The 15,745-nt window shown below is 44.7% G+C and overlaps 1 protein-coding gene across 3 annotated transcripts; it reads right to left on the bottom strand.

Annotated features, from left to right (window-relative positions):
- Positions 1-408: 408 nt before the first annotated feature.
- Positions 409-14,137, bottom strand: LOC125980020 (protein FAM222A). Of its 3 annotated transcripts, none has more exons than XM_068652861.1 (4): positions 13,833-14,137; positions 8,036-8,210; positions 2,174-3,144; positions 409-2,100 (listed from the first exon to the last, which is right to left on the bottom strand). In XM_068652861.1, exons 2-4 carry the CDS (start codon positions 8,169-8,171, stop codon positions 1,846-1,848), a joined length of 1,362 nt encoding a protein of 453 aa, XP_068508962.1. In that variant the 5' UTR covers positions 8,172-8,210; positions 13,833-14,137; the 3' UTR covers positions 409-1,845. The 3 variants fall into 3 exon arrangements, with proteins under 3 accessions (XP_068508962.1, XP_068508961.1, XP_049594923.1); XM_068652860.1 differs by having other exon boundaries at positions 8,036-8,207; positions 13,833-14,136; XM_049738966.2 differs by having other exon boundaries at positions 2,177-3,144; positions 8,036-8,207; positions 13,833-14,135.
- Between the last annotated feature and the right edge of the window lie 1,608 nt (positions 14,138-15,745).

Consider the following 15,745-nt stretch of genomic DNA (forward strand, 5'->3'; position numbering starts at 1 on the left):
GAGGAGCCGGGCCCGAACTAATCGTCAGCGAGAAAGGAGAGAAGAGGGGGAGAGCACGTCTGTGTTCCAGGTTGGTTTATCAGCACGGCGCCGGGGCCTGTCCTGACAGATAAATAGCATGAAAAACGCCCCACGTCCAAGCCTGCTATACAATAGGCTCAAATCAGCAAATCACCCCCCCGACAACTGCGCCTCAATGACAACAACACTGACCTTTAAGGCTCGGATTATTACTTATCAAGCCCGTGTTGCTGTTTTAGCCCCCTAACCAGTGAGCGGAATACTATTACAGCTTCCATCTGGGTCATTTGTTTTGTAATACAGACCGGCTAATGCTGGCATTAATTTCATTTATGTGGTGTATTCACATGGCCAATGTGAAGGCCACAAAGGTATGACAATGAGCTCTTTGAGATTTGCATTATTTATAGTCAGTCTAGCAAAAGAATTTTCTCATGGGGGAAAAATAGGATTAAAGTCAGTTAATGAATGGAAAACCACAATTATTTGGATCTACAAAAATGTCATTTACTTGACAATCCTCATGAGGAAGCAAAGGGCAAAAAAGGGACAAGTCATAATGTACATACATATTTCAACAACATACCTCATAATGTCCGTAGATATAATAATTGCACTTAATAATGATAGACACACTTTTTTTTCCCTCCCCAGCCTCCATACAAATCAATATAAATAAATATTATACAAGCAGCGCAGACACACAAGCAAGTACCAGCGATTGTGTGCAGTTGCCTCGTTACAGTTATAGAGAGGAAACCACAATATTAGGTACACCTGGACAGTCTAATGGGGTCCAATATAAGAGCAGCATTCAAATTTCAGGAGAAATCTTGTGAATTTCCAATACAGCTCTTGATATTGGGTTGGATTAAACTGTTCACCCAGTATGTCCAGTGAAGGTTTGGCTCTTAAAAAAGACCCCGAAACAAACAAAAATCAGGTCAAAACACAATCGAATTCTGCTCAACCTGACCTGCGGCGGACAACATTAAAATTAACTAAGACTTTAAAAAATGTGACAGAATATTTATCATACTCTAGATAAAAGCTTTACTCATTCTCAGTAATGTATGACACAAAAAAATATTCACATCTTTACCCCCATGCCTCCGTATAATGAGAATCATATTGGAGAAGCCTGAGTGTTCATGATTCTTGGGGAGTGGGCAAGCAATTTCAAGTACAGTAACTCTTTGTTTATAATTATTATTATATTATTATTATGGCAGACAATGGTCACTGTAGGCGCTCTACATCAGTATGATATAATGGCAGAGGAATCAGCATTCTGGCTCATGATTATCGTTTTCCTTCAGAGTCCTTTGACACGTAAAACCGAGAACAGTCAGTGGGCCTTCGGAACTCGGAATTCAACCAAAAATTTCAGGGGAAAAGTCAAATAGATTAATGTATATACGACTAATATTCTCCTCCAGTGGTTTACGAAATAATCCCTGCCCGAGTACAGTTCAGTTGTATTTAACTTTGAAGTTCAATATTGTTTGTTTTTAAGTGTTTATTTAGGTATCATTTTTATTTAAAATTTACGTGCAATGCTTTGAATTATTATTTAAATATCCCCCCCATATTTAAGTGCAGTATTAATATTTAAAGTTTTTCGTGACCTCATGTTCTTACGCCGCTTGGGGAACTGAAAACTGTTGTTTAATAGTTTGTCATAGTTTAAGGTTTAATCCATCCAATTCAAAACATTTATAGTTGTGAATTAGAGTGAGGTAATTTTTGTGGGACTTCCTGAATATTTTGGTCAAACTCCGACTTCGACGACCACTGTACAAACGTCGTCGGCCGCGTCGCAACTCATCTGTAGACGGGAAGCTGAATGTGGGCGTGCGGATGATGAGAATGATGAGGCTGCTGCTGCTGCTGCTGCTCCAGCATCTGCTGCGTCCCGACGGCCTCGTACCCGCGGCCCAGCATGCGCTCTTTGATGCAGGGCGGCTGGATTTCACTGATGAGGCACTCCAGAGACTGCAGACTTCTGCTGAGTGCTGCGGCGTGGCACAGACTCGCGCTCGGCGGCCCGCAGCAGGCGGTTTGCTCTGTGCCGTAGACCTGAGGGAGAAATTTCCAGTAAATTTCCATACATTTCTGTTAATCGAACATTTCAATTCGGAGATTGCACCGCTACCTGAGGATGAACAGGAACTGGAAGAGGGGGAGGGTGGAAATGTGTCTGGTGGTGGAGTCCGGGATGCGGGGGCGCCATGGTGCCCGGCACCTGAGAAGCGTAGCAGTCGCTATTGGGTGTAGCGGTGAGGCCGTCCCACAGCGGCGTGAAGAAGTGTCTGACCGAAAAGTGACCCTGCATGGATGGATGTACCCCGTACGTAGAGGACGCCAAAGGCAGGCAGCTTTCGGGAGATTGCGCAACGCCGGAGTCGAGGTTATACATCCTGGTGGCTCCCTGCTGGTACACCTGATGCCTGTGCTGCCAGGCGGCGTAGTCGGCTCGGGCCACGCGGGCGGCGCTCTGCGTGGGGACCACCGCCCCGCCGAATGCCATGCTACTTTGCGTCGGGGGGATGCCGGCGCCAAAATCCGAGTGAGCCACGGCCGCCACCGCCTGCAGGGAGGGGCTGGGCCTCGCCTCGCCCCCTGCCCTGGTGACTCTGTTCAGCTGCCTCATCAGGCTCTGAACCTCCGCCAGCTCAGAGCGAGGGAGCAAGCCGTGATCTCCGCTAGAACAAAGCGTCTCCGCGGGAACGTCGGACTTACACGAGTTTACGTGATAGGCCTTATGCCCCGGCCTGACGGCAAATCCACCATTCACTGGATTTTTATACGGCGTCAGACAAGCCTGGCTGTGCGCCTGTTTGGTCCTTTTCCCTTCGGAGTTTTTCAGCACGCCCTTAACCGCTGCCGCCTTGCCGATGGCCAACAAACCCCGGTAGCCTCCAGAGTAGGGTTGCGAGTAGGGACTATAACTCTGGCCCGTGGTGTCCAAGCCGTTCACCGTCTTGTTCAGCTGTTTGTGTTGCGGCACCCGGATGTCCGAGGGAAAGATCTTGATGCACAGCGGACTGCTGGCAGTCTTCTTGGCAAAGGCATCCAGCTCGGCGGGGGACGGGTACCGGGAAGCCGCCGAGGGTGATTCGCCTGGAAAACGGAGGAAGACAGAAGTGAGCGATAAGTCTCGTATTCAGTCAGTCCACTCCTTGCCCAAAGTGCGCCCAGATGGCTTGCAGCAAATGAAAATGAGCACTATAGAAAATGGATGGCTGGATCGCCACGGAGTCCGCAGCCGCTGAGCTCAAACCGTGACAAAAAACGTCGAGGCAAAGATTGAATCGTGAGCGGAGAAGTCGACAGCGGGACAAACGGCGACTTGATTTAAATGTCATTAGCTGGGGTAATTTCAAGGCTGCTTAACGCCAAGCGATGATGTAAAGGTTGAAAAAAAAGGTGGCCCCGTTTGAAACAATAAACGAAGACCGGGCTGTAAATTACGGCCGGCTCGCGGTGTCGCTTTTATTAAAGTAGATGCGAGTCAGCTGGGATCAGCAGACTGCGGGTGTGCAATGAGAATAAAAACTACACTTCATTTAATTCTCAATAACAAAACCAATTCCAGCTTTGCGGGGGCGAGCGAGCTTGCTCCCGTCTGAAATTGATTCAGGAGTTTATTTCATTTCAGGCCCACGCTGGGTGAGACTACCCCCACCCCCCTCTCCCCTTCTACCACCCACCACGACTGTGAAAATGATTCAATCTACACGATCCTTCCCATGAAAGAAAGAAATTAGGTGTTTAAAATGGAGGGGTGAGGACGGAGGGTTCAATCCTGGAGGGAATTCAACAAAAACACCACCAAGCAAAACATTGCTTAGTATGTGGAGCACCACCACCACCAAAAACAATAACATCCGCCATGTCGGGAGAGACCTTAATACTCACGGAATCTCTACGGACGATCCATTTCGGATCGCTGGTTGCCTCTTGACCCGTAGGAAAAATTAAAAATAGAGGTCATTGTTGTCATTGGGAAACTCGGAGTTAGGTTTTGAATGCAGCTTTGTAATCGGAATGATGTTTCATTCTCTTGAGGTCTGAAGATGAACTTTTGCCCTATAGTTCAAGTCTATATTTTCTTAACAAACCTAATTCAGTCATTGTGTTCTGAACTTTATTATTTGTTTGAATAGTTGTATTGAAAATTGCGCAACCCGAGGGAGTGTCATGCTTTCAGTTTAGGCGTAATATAATCACTGAGGTTCAAATATTCCATTATAGAGAATCCTTAAAGTATAAATAATCCTTTTTTTTAAATCATCCTTAGGGTTAGGATTAAAATAATATTTTATTGATAATAAATAGAGTTATGCTTGTGTGATAATCCGCGTCGGATGCCAAAAACATTTATAGCCTTTGGCAAATAATTTAATATTTATGAACGTAAGGGATAAAACTGTTCACATGGGATGATGATTGGACGTCCAATGATGCATTTAAAGCCTAATTGCAGAAAAGTGCTCTTATTTTCCATGCTGGATAATGTTGGCCAATTATAAGACATGGCTAATTTAGCGAGAAGAAAATCAAAAGACGTGGTTCTCTGTGAAAATGTCGCCGTGTGTGTGCGTGTGTGTGTGAGGAGCAGGGCGTCTTGTTTTGTTAGGCCAGAGATTAGAGCCATGTCAGAGCCGCCCAGACACAACACAGCTGCACTTCCCACTGTGGCTGCATGGCTGCGCTACTATGGAAACCTCATTAGTTAATAGCCCCCCCCCCCCCCCCCCCCCCCCATGCTGCAGTGGGTGGGATCCTATAAATTGCCTAAAATTCGTCGCAATACTTTAAAACCTAAGCTTTCATCCATTTAGAAGTGTTGTAATACATTTCAATGTCTCACTATTTGGCAGATTGTCACAGTTTTTTTTTGCTAATATTTACTACGCATCAATTAAAGATAAGCAACAAAAACAAGCAAGAGAAAGCCAAGGTCCCCCTGAGCAACCATCAAGCGTTGTCAGGTAAAGAAATGGCACGCAAAGATAATTAACAGCCCGACCTTGATCACCCAGGAACCCGCCCGACCGCACGCTGCGTCACAGGCGGGGGAAAACAACAGTGTGGAAAAACAAGCAATAGCGGACGACATCATGCAGCGCTGACAAATTCTTAATTATTTGACCTCGCCATGCCGCCCCCTCACCACAATGATTGAAGTAGATAAGATTTACAGGAGGTATTTAATTGCTCCTTCTATAGAAGTAGTTCTCATTACGGGGTCATCTCATCCTTAAAAATGAAATAATTAAAACAATGTAATCCCCCACGCAGCTTTTTTAGTTCTTTCTTTAACGGAATAAACAGTCAAACACGTTAAAGAGTATTTCCAAACAAATTTACGATGTCACTTAATTGGTGTCCGTTGGATGATTGGCGCACTTTCCCATAATCCCGATTTCATCCAATCAATTTTTCACCACCGCCGTGCATTGTGGGCACGCTTCCAAGTTATGCAAACATGAACGTGGAAATATTCAGCACTTTTGTTGGCGCTGGTATGTAAATAGTCTTTCATAAGCTTTTATTCCTCCCCCTGAACAAACCCTTGCCATGCTTTCTGCCTCTTAAAAACAGGCTAATCTTTTTCCCGTGGTCACACTTGAATCCTACACCCCCTCCTCTCCAGATTAGAGCGGATACCTCATTGTTTGGGAGCAGTTAAGAGTTAATCACTGATTTACGGGCAAAACAAGCCCTTTGCACGACCTCCAGCTGTTACCCTGAGGGGACGCTTAACGCCGAGGGCCCGCTGGATCCGCCGATTCTCAGGCGAGATAACACCGGCGTTCATGCATTATTCCGTGATAATCATTTCCCCAACACGAGCGCCGCTCTTTTTTTTGATTTCACGCCGAATCTTTCTACCGAGCGCTTTTGCTGTGATAACAAGAGAGCGACTCGGAGCGTACTTAATTACAGCTCGGCGTATTTAGCGAGTCGTGATATTTAACATAACGGCCCGAGACGGAGCGTTGCGCATTTGTAACGCGTTGAAAAAAAGCAAACCTGGAACGGTTGCCATGACAACCTCCCTGATGCGCACGCTTGGCCCCGGTAAGTCCGGTCATTAAAACCTTGTAATTAATTGGCCTTCCCTCCAGTCATCTGTTGTTTGCCGCATAACAGTCGGCACCTCAACCTGTCAATGCCGAGCTAGGCAAGCGGTGATGAACGGGCCCTCGTACCCCATTATGCCCGTTGGGGGGTGCGCCAGATGGACGATAGCAAACGGCGTTCACCCGCTAAGTCGCGGTTCACCGTTTGGAAAGCTTTAAGAATTTTAAGAGGGCTGCATATTTTCAAAATCAACGAGCACCTGTACAATGATAAATATTGGCCAATTCAAGAAAAGTCATCCGAATTCACGGTGAAAGATTGACATTCACGTTATTTTTCATGACAGCTAAAATTGACCCAAGCAGTATGGAAGGCTTGAAATATATCAAAACTAGAGCAAGATAGGATGCATTAATATTTATTTGCTGTAGGGTTGCTTGTTCACGTCTCCCCTGTGGTCGTCGCAACCTCGCCGTCGCCGATGACGGGAAATGGGAAATGGAAAAAGCAGACGCCGGCCGGGGCATGTTGACACCGGAGCACACGCTCTTGGATGTCCCTCACACTAACTCTCTATTTATGTATGACAAGTCTTCCACAAACACGGCGGAATAGAAATATACCGCCGATCCTCACGGGTGCAATGCCCATCAAAAAAAGAGGAAGAATTTGATTAAATTGTAAATGATTTATTTTGGAAATCTGGCATTTTTCAAAAACCTCAATCGGCCCCCAATTTTGGAATGACCAAGGTGCATATTTCATCTGATAGTTTATGTTCCAGAAAAAAAAAAAATGTGTAGAGGCGAGTGTTTACTGTGCTCCCCATTTTTGTCTCCATTGCATCTCGGCAAATGCATGCAGCATGACCTCGGGCTCGAACACTTAGCCCCGTGTGTGTGTGTGTGTGTGTGTGTGTGTGTGTGTGTGTGTGTGTGTGTGTGTGTGCACTCCAGGAGGCTCCTCAGCGCCCGTGTCACTCTTCATTTGTTTCTGTGGCGCCTGGCCCAGCGTGGGCAAAGTTTCCCCTCTAAACCGGGTCCAAGCAAGGCCAGCAGCATGGGGGGGGGGGGGAGCGTTGAGGGATGAGGGCAAGCGTGGGGGGGGGGGGATGCATTTTCAGGCCCGGCTTTCAAGTCGAGATAAGAGAGCGGGTCGTTCATTCACTGCCGATCGCATAATTCCTTATACAGTGGTTTCACAGAAATGGGCCTCTTGGGCTTGCGAGCTTTCATGTCCGTTCCCTTTCCATTTATTGACAGCTAAAAATGGAAATGGCTTTGAAAAGCGAAGCGAAAGGATGTCCCCATTTAACTGGATCCAACAAGGACTCATTTAGCGAGGAGGCCACACAGAGCGAGTTCCCGCCGCCGTGCTCGTGCTCCAAATGTCAGCTTGGCCGCCGTAGGGGTGCTGTGCACATCCCGGAGGGGAAGGGCGGGGGTGGGGGGGATTACGTCCGCATCCCCCCAGGTAAACATGATGAGAACACCGACCCCCCCCTCGACCACCCGTTCAGCCCCGAGGCCAACCGGGCCCTTCTGTTCCGACGTTTAGCAGACAAGCTCTCCACTGATTCCCAATTAATATTTCATAACAGGGAAGGCAAAGACTTCACCGAGGGAGAAGCAGAAATGGGAGCGTGCGTACGAGGGAGGGGAAAAGTCTCTTTACTCCAATTGAACCTGTTACATCAGAGCTTTTATGGCTCTTTTAATAGGTTCCGTGACCTCAGGAAGCATGAAACTGGAACCCAATGAGGTCTAATTACCTCAAATGCAGCACAAACACTGAGCGGAGGCTTCAAACAATAGTGCAGTGATTCATCAGGGAAATTATAGTGCATTATATTTTTGGACTATCAAATGTCACAACTGATTAAATTTGATTGGAAGAGTACACAGAAAAGATTCAGACTCACCTTTACGGGTACGTGGCTGCGGCGGTGGGGGCGGCGCAGGTAGCAGCAATGGCGGCGTGAGGACATCCAGGCTTTTAGGCACGCAGGTCAAATGTTGCGACGACAGGTTCTGCCGTCTTTGAATGCAGGCCAGCATGATGGAGCTTCACGGCTGCACACAGCCCAGGTGGACCTGCTGGGGCGGGACAAGCCAGACCTTAACACGGGAAACCTTGGTAGAACTTTTTTAGTTGTTCACGGGGGATTTGAGAATTGGCAACACTTGAGTGGTTGTCATTAAATAAAAAAAATAGGAAATAAATAATTTGGGAGTTACTGTTTTAAACCATAAGCTTGCTTCCTTCTTCAGCTTTTCCAGGATGGCACAATATATATTCATAGCTTAATTTATTCCAAATTATTTCGCAAACCCAAAAGTTATGGCTTGGTGGTCCCTGGAGCGCAGTTTGAGTACCACTAGCTTTTATGATAGCGACCATTAAAATCTCTTCCAGGCGTACTTGCCCCCCCCCACTAAAGACAAACCCACTTCCAAGTCGACACTTTTAATATCCAAAGGGAGCAAAGACTCCATGTTGAAATGTCAAAACAAGCCCTCCATTAGGGAGTGCCAGGAAAGGGGGAAAGGAACAAGATGGAGAAAGGCTCTCTCCAGGGAATTCCCTTTTACTGGCAGACAATGAGACGTGAATGTTTCATTATGGCCATAATTTGAAACTGGGATGGAGTGGGGGAGAGAATACAACAGGGTGGCCATTAGCCTATAATTGAGCCAAGAACATACATGGCGCCAATCACTACAAGCAATGACATTTTGTCTTCTTAACTGAAATGGGTTCAGGAATAAGAACGGTATTTACTAACCAAGTTTGGAACATTACGATAGCAATTGTAGCGCTTCATGCTAACACTAACTAGCGTATGCTAATATTGTAGGACTTCATGCTAACACTAACTAGCGTATGCTAATATTGCGTGATCATTGCCATATTTGGTAAATCAAGATTAAGATTTCTTATTTGTTGAAAATGACTTCTTTTTTTTCAAAATTGCTCAGCCCTTGCTCTGATGGAACCATTTTTGCCGGCTCTGCATGTAACACAGGCTTGCTTAGTTGCTACCACATCCTCCCTAATAGGGTCAATGGGCGCTCTTCCTGTTACAATAACATTACGGTGCGGGCTTCCAAGTGGGTCCTCTTCAATCAGTAGATAATCTGTGCTGGATACATGATGCCAGAAATTGGAGATTTTTTTTTTTTTTCTTAGAAAAATGTCAGTCAGGCCTGTCCTCCATCCACCACATATGCGAGGTCTCCTGAGTTCATCTTAAGTCTTTCTTTTTCTGTCTTGCATAAGGTTGAAAAGCCTCTAAAGTTTAAGGTGCACAGGCGACTAATCTTCATCCGTCTCCAGTGACATCCGTCGAGGGGATAAGCAGCACAATGAAGCCCGTAGAAGGCTCACCGGGGGCGATAAAGACCGTGCGCTTTGCCGTCCATCTGCTGTCCCCTACGGTGTTTCCGATAAGGACGCTTTAGCAGTCATTTGGATTTTTTTTTCTATCTTTTCCCCGCACGGATTATGAGATGGCACTTTGTGGGACGATAACAAGGTCAGGAGGCGAGCAGTAAGGGGGCGCTTTAAATAGCGGCTGTATTAAGCTTTAAATGCTAACTAAATTTTGATGACAAAAAATATACCCGCCGGCTATTAATGTGTCGTCAAACTGGCAGTAAGAAAGCTGCTGACAATCTAATTGCTTTTTGCTGAGATAACCAAAATAGCACTCGAGCAAGGACCGCCGCCAGGGTTGGCGCGTTCCGCAATCCGCAGCGTGTGCCCTGGCAAGATCGAAGCGGCGGATGGCAACGAACGGACGGCCTTTATTGTGAAGTCGCACACAATGGACCTTCTATCAGCCATTTAGCTTCTCGTATAGTCAGAAAATCTTGCCATTTAATGTACTTTACCATACAAGTAGACTAAAACAATTTTTTAAAAATCTGTGTTCAAACTCAAAGTGGAAAAACAAACAAACAACAACAAAAAAGATTTTGATAATGTGTCTGTTGTGCGCCGCTATGCTAACTAGCAAGGCTCAGCGGTACGATTCCCGAAAAATTACATAGAATTGCATGCAGCGCCATCCGTCAAAGTTGGGGGGGGGGGGGGTCAGAAGAGCTCTTGTAAATTATGCAGGAAGCAGCGCACCTGTCTGACCCTGCGGGCTCACCTGTGGCCTCCGGCGACCCTGCAGGGGTCACGGCAAATATAGCGACTAATTGCTAATCTGGGATGTGCGCCATGCTCATTCGGGAAGCTGGTTGATGATTAGATAAAAAAAAAAAAAAAGGACTTGAGATGAGGCTTTTCACTCGATGGCTGGATTAGCATATGAGTGCTATGCTAATGTTCTACCGCAAAAAAAAAATAGGTCACTAGTCCATACAGACATTTTTTACAGCACGAGTAAACAGAAATTTATCCCAGCTGACTTTTCGTACACCGATCCCACTTTTATATCATGTCAAACATATTCGACAATTATAATAGAATGCAAACCCCAAAAAGCTCATTTAGTTGGAAGCAAGCGATTAACAATGAGCGACGGTGGTGCGATCGATGAATAACAAGCTTCTTATTGTGTAATGAATTGCTTATTATGTATGGAAGCGCTGCAGGATGCTGTCTTAATAATGGGAGGCAGCAGACAAGTAGTTTGACACACACTGACTGAAATAGACGGCAGTGCAGCTGCTGGATTCAACACCCCCCCCCCTTACACCCCTCATACATTTTTAATAGAATCTATTACTTCTGGATTAGCCGATAAGAGCCGGCCTGCTTAAATTCTATAATAGTTTGCATAATTGCTATCAGCGCGCCCTAGAAGAGCAGCCAATTTTTCTTTTTTCCCTTTCTGCGGAAGATATTTTTAAGTCACATTAAGGTTTGCCGAGAGGATAATCAAACAACCTGCTCTCAACGCCGCCAAGGCTGATCATTTCCTATCCAATGTATGTAAAATGCATGCCTCGGCCAACGCGAGAACAGATGTCCGGAGCGTTCCGTGGCATGTTAATCATCCTGAGCTGAAAAAAATCACCACTACTTTGCAAGTCTTAGCTTCCTATTTTTGCCGAGCAGTTTATAAAAGTTGTAGTTGGACGGCGCACAAGTAATTTTCCTTTCGAGCAGATACAGAGATTTGTCTGGCATTGTCGCATTTTATTAAATACTGTAAACACAAGTCAAGAGTCTTGGAACACAACATTGTATTTTTGTAGGGATGGTTGATTGGAATTGTGATGAAGGCCCAAGGTAAAAGCAGAGCACAGCGAGGGGGCTTATCTTATCCTCATCCCTGCGCGCTCGTCGTCGAAGGACAACGGCTACGCGATCCAACCTTTGCGAAAAAAACCTTCACTTCAAACGCAAACAGATGGTAAAAATGTTTAACAGACAGATAAGATCCCAACATTTGATTGTCCTCTCAACTTTCAGCGTTCCGTATTCTCGAGTTAAGTTTTCAAATTGGCAAATGCGGCTTTTGTAAAGCTCTTTGGGCGCCCGCCGTAAAAATCAAATTTCAGTATGGTGGAAAAGTGAAAACAAGCTGATTTAATTTGAAGGCCATATCACCCATCCATGACAACAATAATAATAAATGTGTCTTTCTCTGTCCTCAGGCCGCTTTCAGTTTACTGCTTCTCTGTAAAAGGTCAACGATTCCCTCAAACCATTAAAATCCTAGCAGCCTGTGTATGTAATGCTCCCTGTGGGCGATAACCTTATGATAACCTCGTGGAACGATTCGGAGGGGGCCGTGGGGGGGGGGAATTGGGTCACTGACCCACCCTGCGAAACCTTGAGCGAGAGGCGAATAGTGATGCCTTTGATTGTAATTTGACAGCCTGGATTATTAATTTGAAGTAATGGCGGGGGCACCGGCACGCAAGGCAAAACAAAGATTAGCCCGACAGTCCCCCACCACCTCCCCCGGTGACCCGCGGGGGCCTCTCCTACTCCTTAACCTCCCACCCTTAACCCCTGCTTCCCTGCCTCTGGAAAGAAAAGACTAATTAGACACATTTCAAAAGATGGCAGTCAACCTCTAATTGCACATGGCAGCTAAAAGGTGATCACACAAGGGCGTATATCGCTAAGCAAGCTAACCACGGGCGTCAGCCGCCATCGTCAAACAAAAAGCAAGCAAGCAGGAAGCTAAATTACAAATGTGTCCTTTCTTGCAGAAGTAGAATTGCCGCTGCGATGTTTGGCTGGAAAAATTCTAATAACCGATTGGCTGATTTATTTAAAAAAAGAAAAATATATTGAATATTCTACCCTAACTTTTTGTCCTTCCAAAAAGGCAATTTTAAGAGCACACTTGGCCAGTCTAAGTAGACAAGCATCTATAAAAATGACAATCTGAAAGCTTTTATGGCAAAGACAACGTCGTCGTTCGTCACATCCTGCACATTTCTCTCCATAGGTGGCAAAGCAGCCCGGTAATCCCACTAAATTGCACTTTTCCTCTTCGCTGTGCACTACCCCACCTCTGCCGGCCATAAACAGGATAGGATTTCACACCTGGCCAGTAATCATCTTTTAAAAAAAGAGCCCCTTTTTTCCTCCAGCGCCTCCAGTCAGCCTTCCACCCTGTGCAGAAGGCGAAGTGCGAGCACGCCACCTCCGGCCTGCACACAATGGACGCGGAAAGGCGCTTTGAGGGAAGGCGGGTTGGGGTGGAGGGGGCGCCCCGGTGGTGAATGGGCCGTGATAAAAACACTTCAAAGTGCTTCCCGGATCCACGGAGATGCTGCTGACACATGAGGCGCCTTTCAATGGGGGCACAAAGGCAGCGTCTAATGCACACACATGCACGGGATGGACTAGTGCTGCTGACAGGCAAGACCAGGGGTGGGCAAACTTTAAAGCTACAGGGGCAAATTTTGATTAGTAAACAAGTTAAGTGGGGAAAGAGAAGTGACACTGTTCTTATTCTATTTATTTATTTGAGTTATTTCTTGACTTGTAAAATAATAATTTAATTAACCAACTACTTGAAAAATTCATAAAAAAATGTCTATAATTTTTATTGTAACAAGATTTTTTCCTTTCATGTGCCAATTATTATATTAATTAATTAATTATGTAAAAATACAAGTATTCATTTTTAAACAGTTAAGGTATTGTTCAATAAAATAGAAACAGAAATGTCAAATACATAGGTATTTTACAAATATTTAATTTAAAACAAATCAATTCAACATTATAGTAAATAAATATTAAAATTGTTTACTTTAAGTATTTCTCTTTATATTTACAATTAGTTTAATTATGCAAATTAATGAAAATGAAAAACATAAAACTTTAAATCAATTCTTAATTAAACTTTTATTACTTACAACAAAACAATTATCCAATTATTTACAGGAACACGAAAAAAATATGGATATAATACGAAAATAAACATTAAGTATATTGTCATTACACTATTATGTGAATACTTGGTGGGGCGGATTTAAAGAACGGAGCGGACCATGTGTGGGCCCCCAGGCCATATTTTGCCCACCCCCGCAAGACCCATTTAGAGCCTCGATGCAAATATCGCTTGTCACATAACAACAAAATATGTGCAGCGCCAGCTTCTAATTTACGGTTATTAAATCAGATAGCACTCATAAATAAGCATTAAACACCTGCCAGGCTTTCTCTCTCTATTATACGGTTTATTGACGTGTGTGCGTGTGTATAGATGTAATATGTCGTCCCCAAAAGGGTTTTCTTACAGAGTTTTCTCTTCTCATGCGGCTTGTTTATCTTCTCCGCGTCTGGCTGGAATGAAAGTCCCAGTGTATTCCTTGCCAAAGATTCCGCGATGCCATTTAACTCCTCGACGTATCCACCCCGATTATTTTAATCCTTTTTCTACCTCTCCCCGATCTTGTGCAGCTCCGTAGCTCCGCGGAGCAAGCGCCGGTGTTTTAGTGGTGGCTCCCCCGCTCAAAGAGACGTAGCTGAGGGAAAATGATGAGCGCAGCCCCGGCGCTATGGCCAAACCGGCTCCGTACCCCGGAGCCAATCAATCAAGGCTGCCTCCGCGGATATTCCCACGGTTCGGCCAATCAGGGGACGAAAGAGGCGGGTCTAGGGTTGTGACGTCACCCTGTCAAACTAAGCACGTTGCTGTTTCGCGGAAACGCTTAAAGGGGAAGGAAGCGTAAATTATGACGGGTAAAAAAAAATCTAAAGTTTGTGTTAAAAGGCAACGTCACTTCTACTTAAGTTTTAAGGGTGTGTTCCACTGTAAGTAATAATAATAGATTAGTTGGCTTGTCCCTTTTGTGGGTTGTTTTTGACCCAAACATTCATTTTAGATTGATTAAGTAACAACCAGTCCAGTGCACCCTGCCTTTATTGCCAAATCAAATTTAAGCAGCTTGATTCAAGACTTGAGGTCATTTATATGTGCCCTGCGATTCTCTTCCAAATGTAATAGAGACAAGTGCTTTAAAAAATATCTGTGGATGAAAATATTACAGGCAAGATGTCCAAATATTAAGGTGTCGAGTTTCTTCTTTCTCAATGTTGCACTTTTTTTTAGAACTGTTATTTCTTTAACCTGCGCGCAGGGAATAAAAAATGTTATCGGCCACCTCGAATTTTTGTCATGGCCAAGAGGTTGCTAGGCAACCCGAGGACCTTCCTTCCAGGCCAGTCACCACACCCGGCCTTGAAAGTGCCCCATACATAACATTCTTGTTTGGCCTCTTATTGAGGGATAAATGAGAAAATCAATACGCCTCTTGTACCTGCCTCCTTTAAAACACAGACTGCAGGGCTGGCAGGCAACATTTGCTGTTGTCATACAAGTTTATTTCCTGGGCATTACCTCTAAAAAGGGATTTTAAAAAAAGAAACCAAAAATCATTATTAACGGTATTAATTTTCAGCCATCACCATGATTCAATATACTACATACTTTAGGAAAGTCCACTTAGCTTAATGCTACAAGTAATGCAAAATGCCAGTGACATGCTAAAGGTTAACATTGATTGACGTTTTGGTTCTTTTTCCTTTCGCTTACTTGTTCACTCATCTGGTTGTACTTTTTATGAATAAAATATGAAAAGAAAATACCAATGTATGTTCTAATCCCCCCCAAAAAAAACAAAAAACATTGAAATATAACCAAGGCAATGGTGGTTTCTAGCTGATGATATTTTGCGTTGAATATTCTTTTGGGAAACGGGACAGAAGGTTGTTATTGTAAATACTGACTTATTTCAGCACGTGAGAACGTCTCCAGGATAGGAGGGGAGAGCAGGATGGACTAGTTTTAAGTAAACAATGATACAAGGCGTTGGCGACCACAAGTTTATTGTCATGAATCGATAAAGAGAGAAGGAGGAAAGGCCAATTACACGAATGACTAACTCTAGCCATTATATGGGTGTAACTTTAAGGGCAAACGAGGATACCGAACATTCGTTTTCTTTACCCTCTTAAACCATTCACGCAAACTTTTTAGGTTAAGTAAATAAACCCAGAAAGTTAGGTTGGGCCATTTTTTACCCAATTTGGTCATTTTGGACACAACTGGAGTAGTCGGGTACACCCTGGACTGGTCGCAGGGCACATGGACAAACAAGCATTCTCACTCACATTCACAATCACACCCGTCTCACACTCACCACTAGTG

Source organism: Syngnathus scovelli, chromosome 13, assembly GCF_024217435.2.
Source record: "Syngnathus scovelli strain Florida chromosome 13, RoL_Ssco_1.2, whole genome shotgun sequence".
Classification (NCBI taxonomy): domain Eukaryota; kingdom Metazoa; phylum Chordata; class Actinopteri; order Syngnathiformes; family Syngnathidae; genus Syngnathus; species Syngnathus scovelli.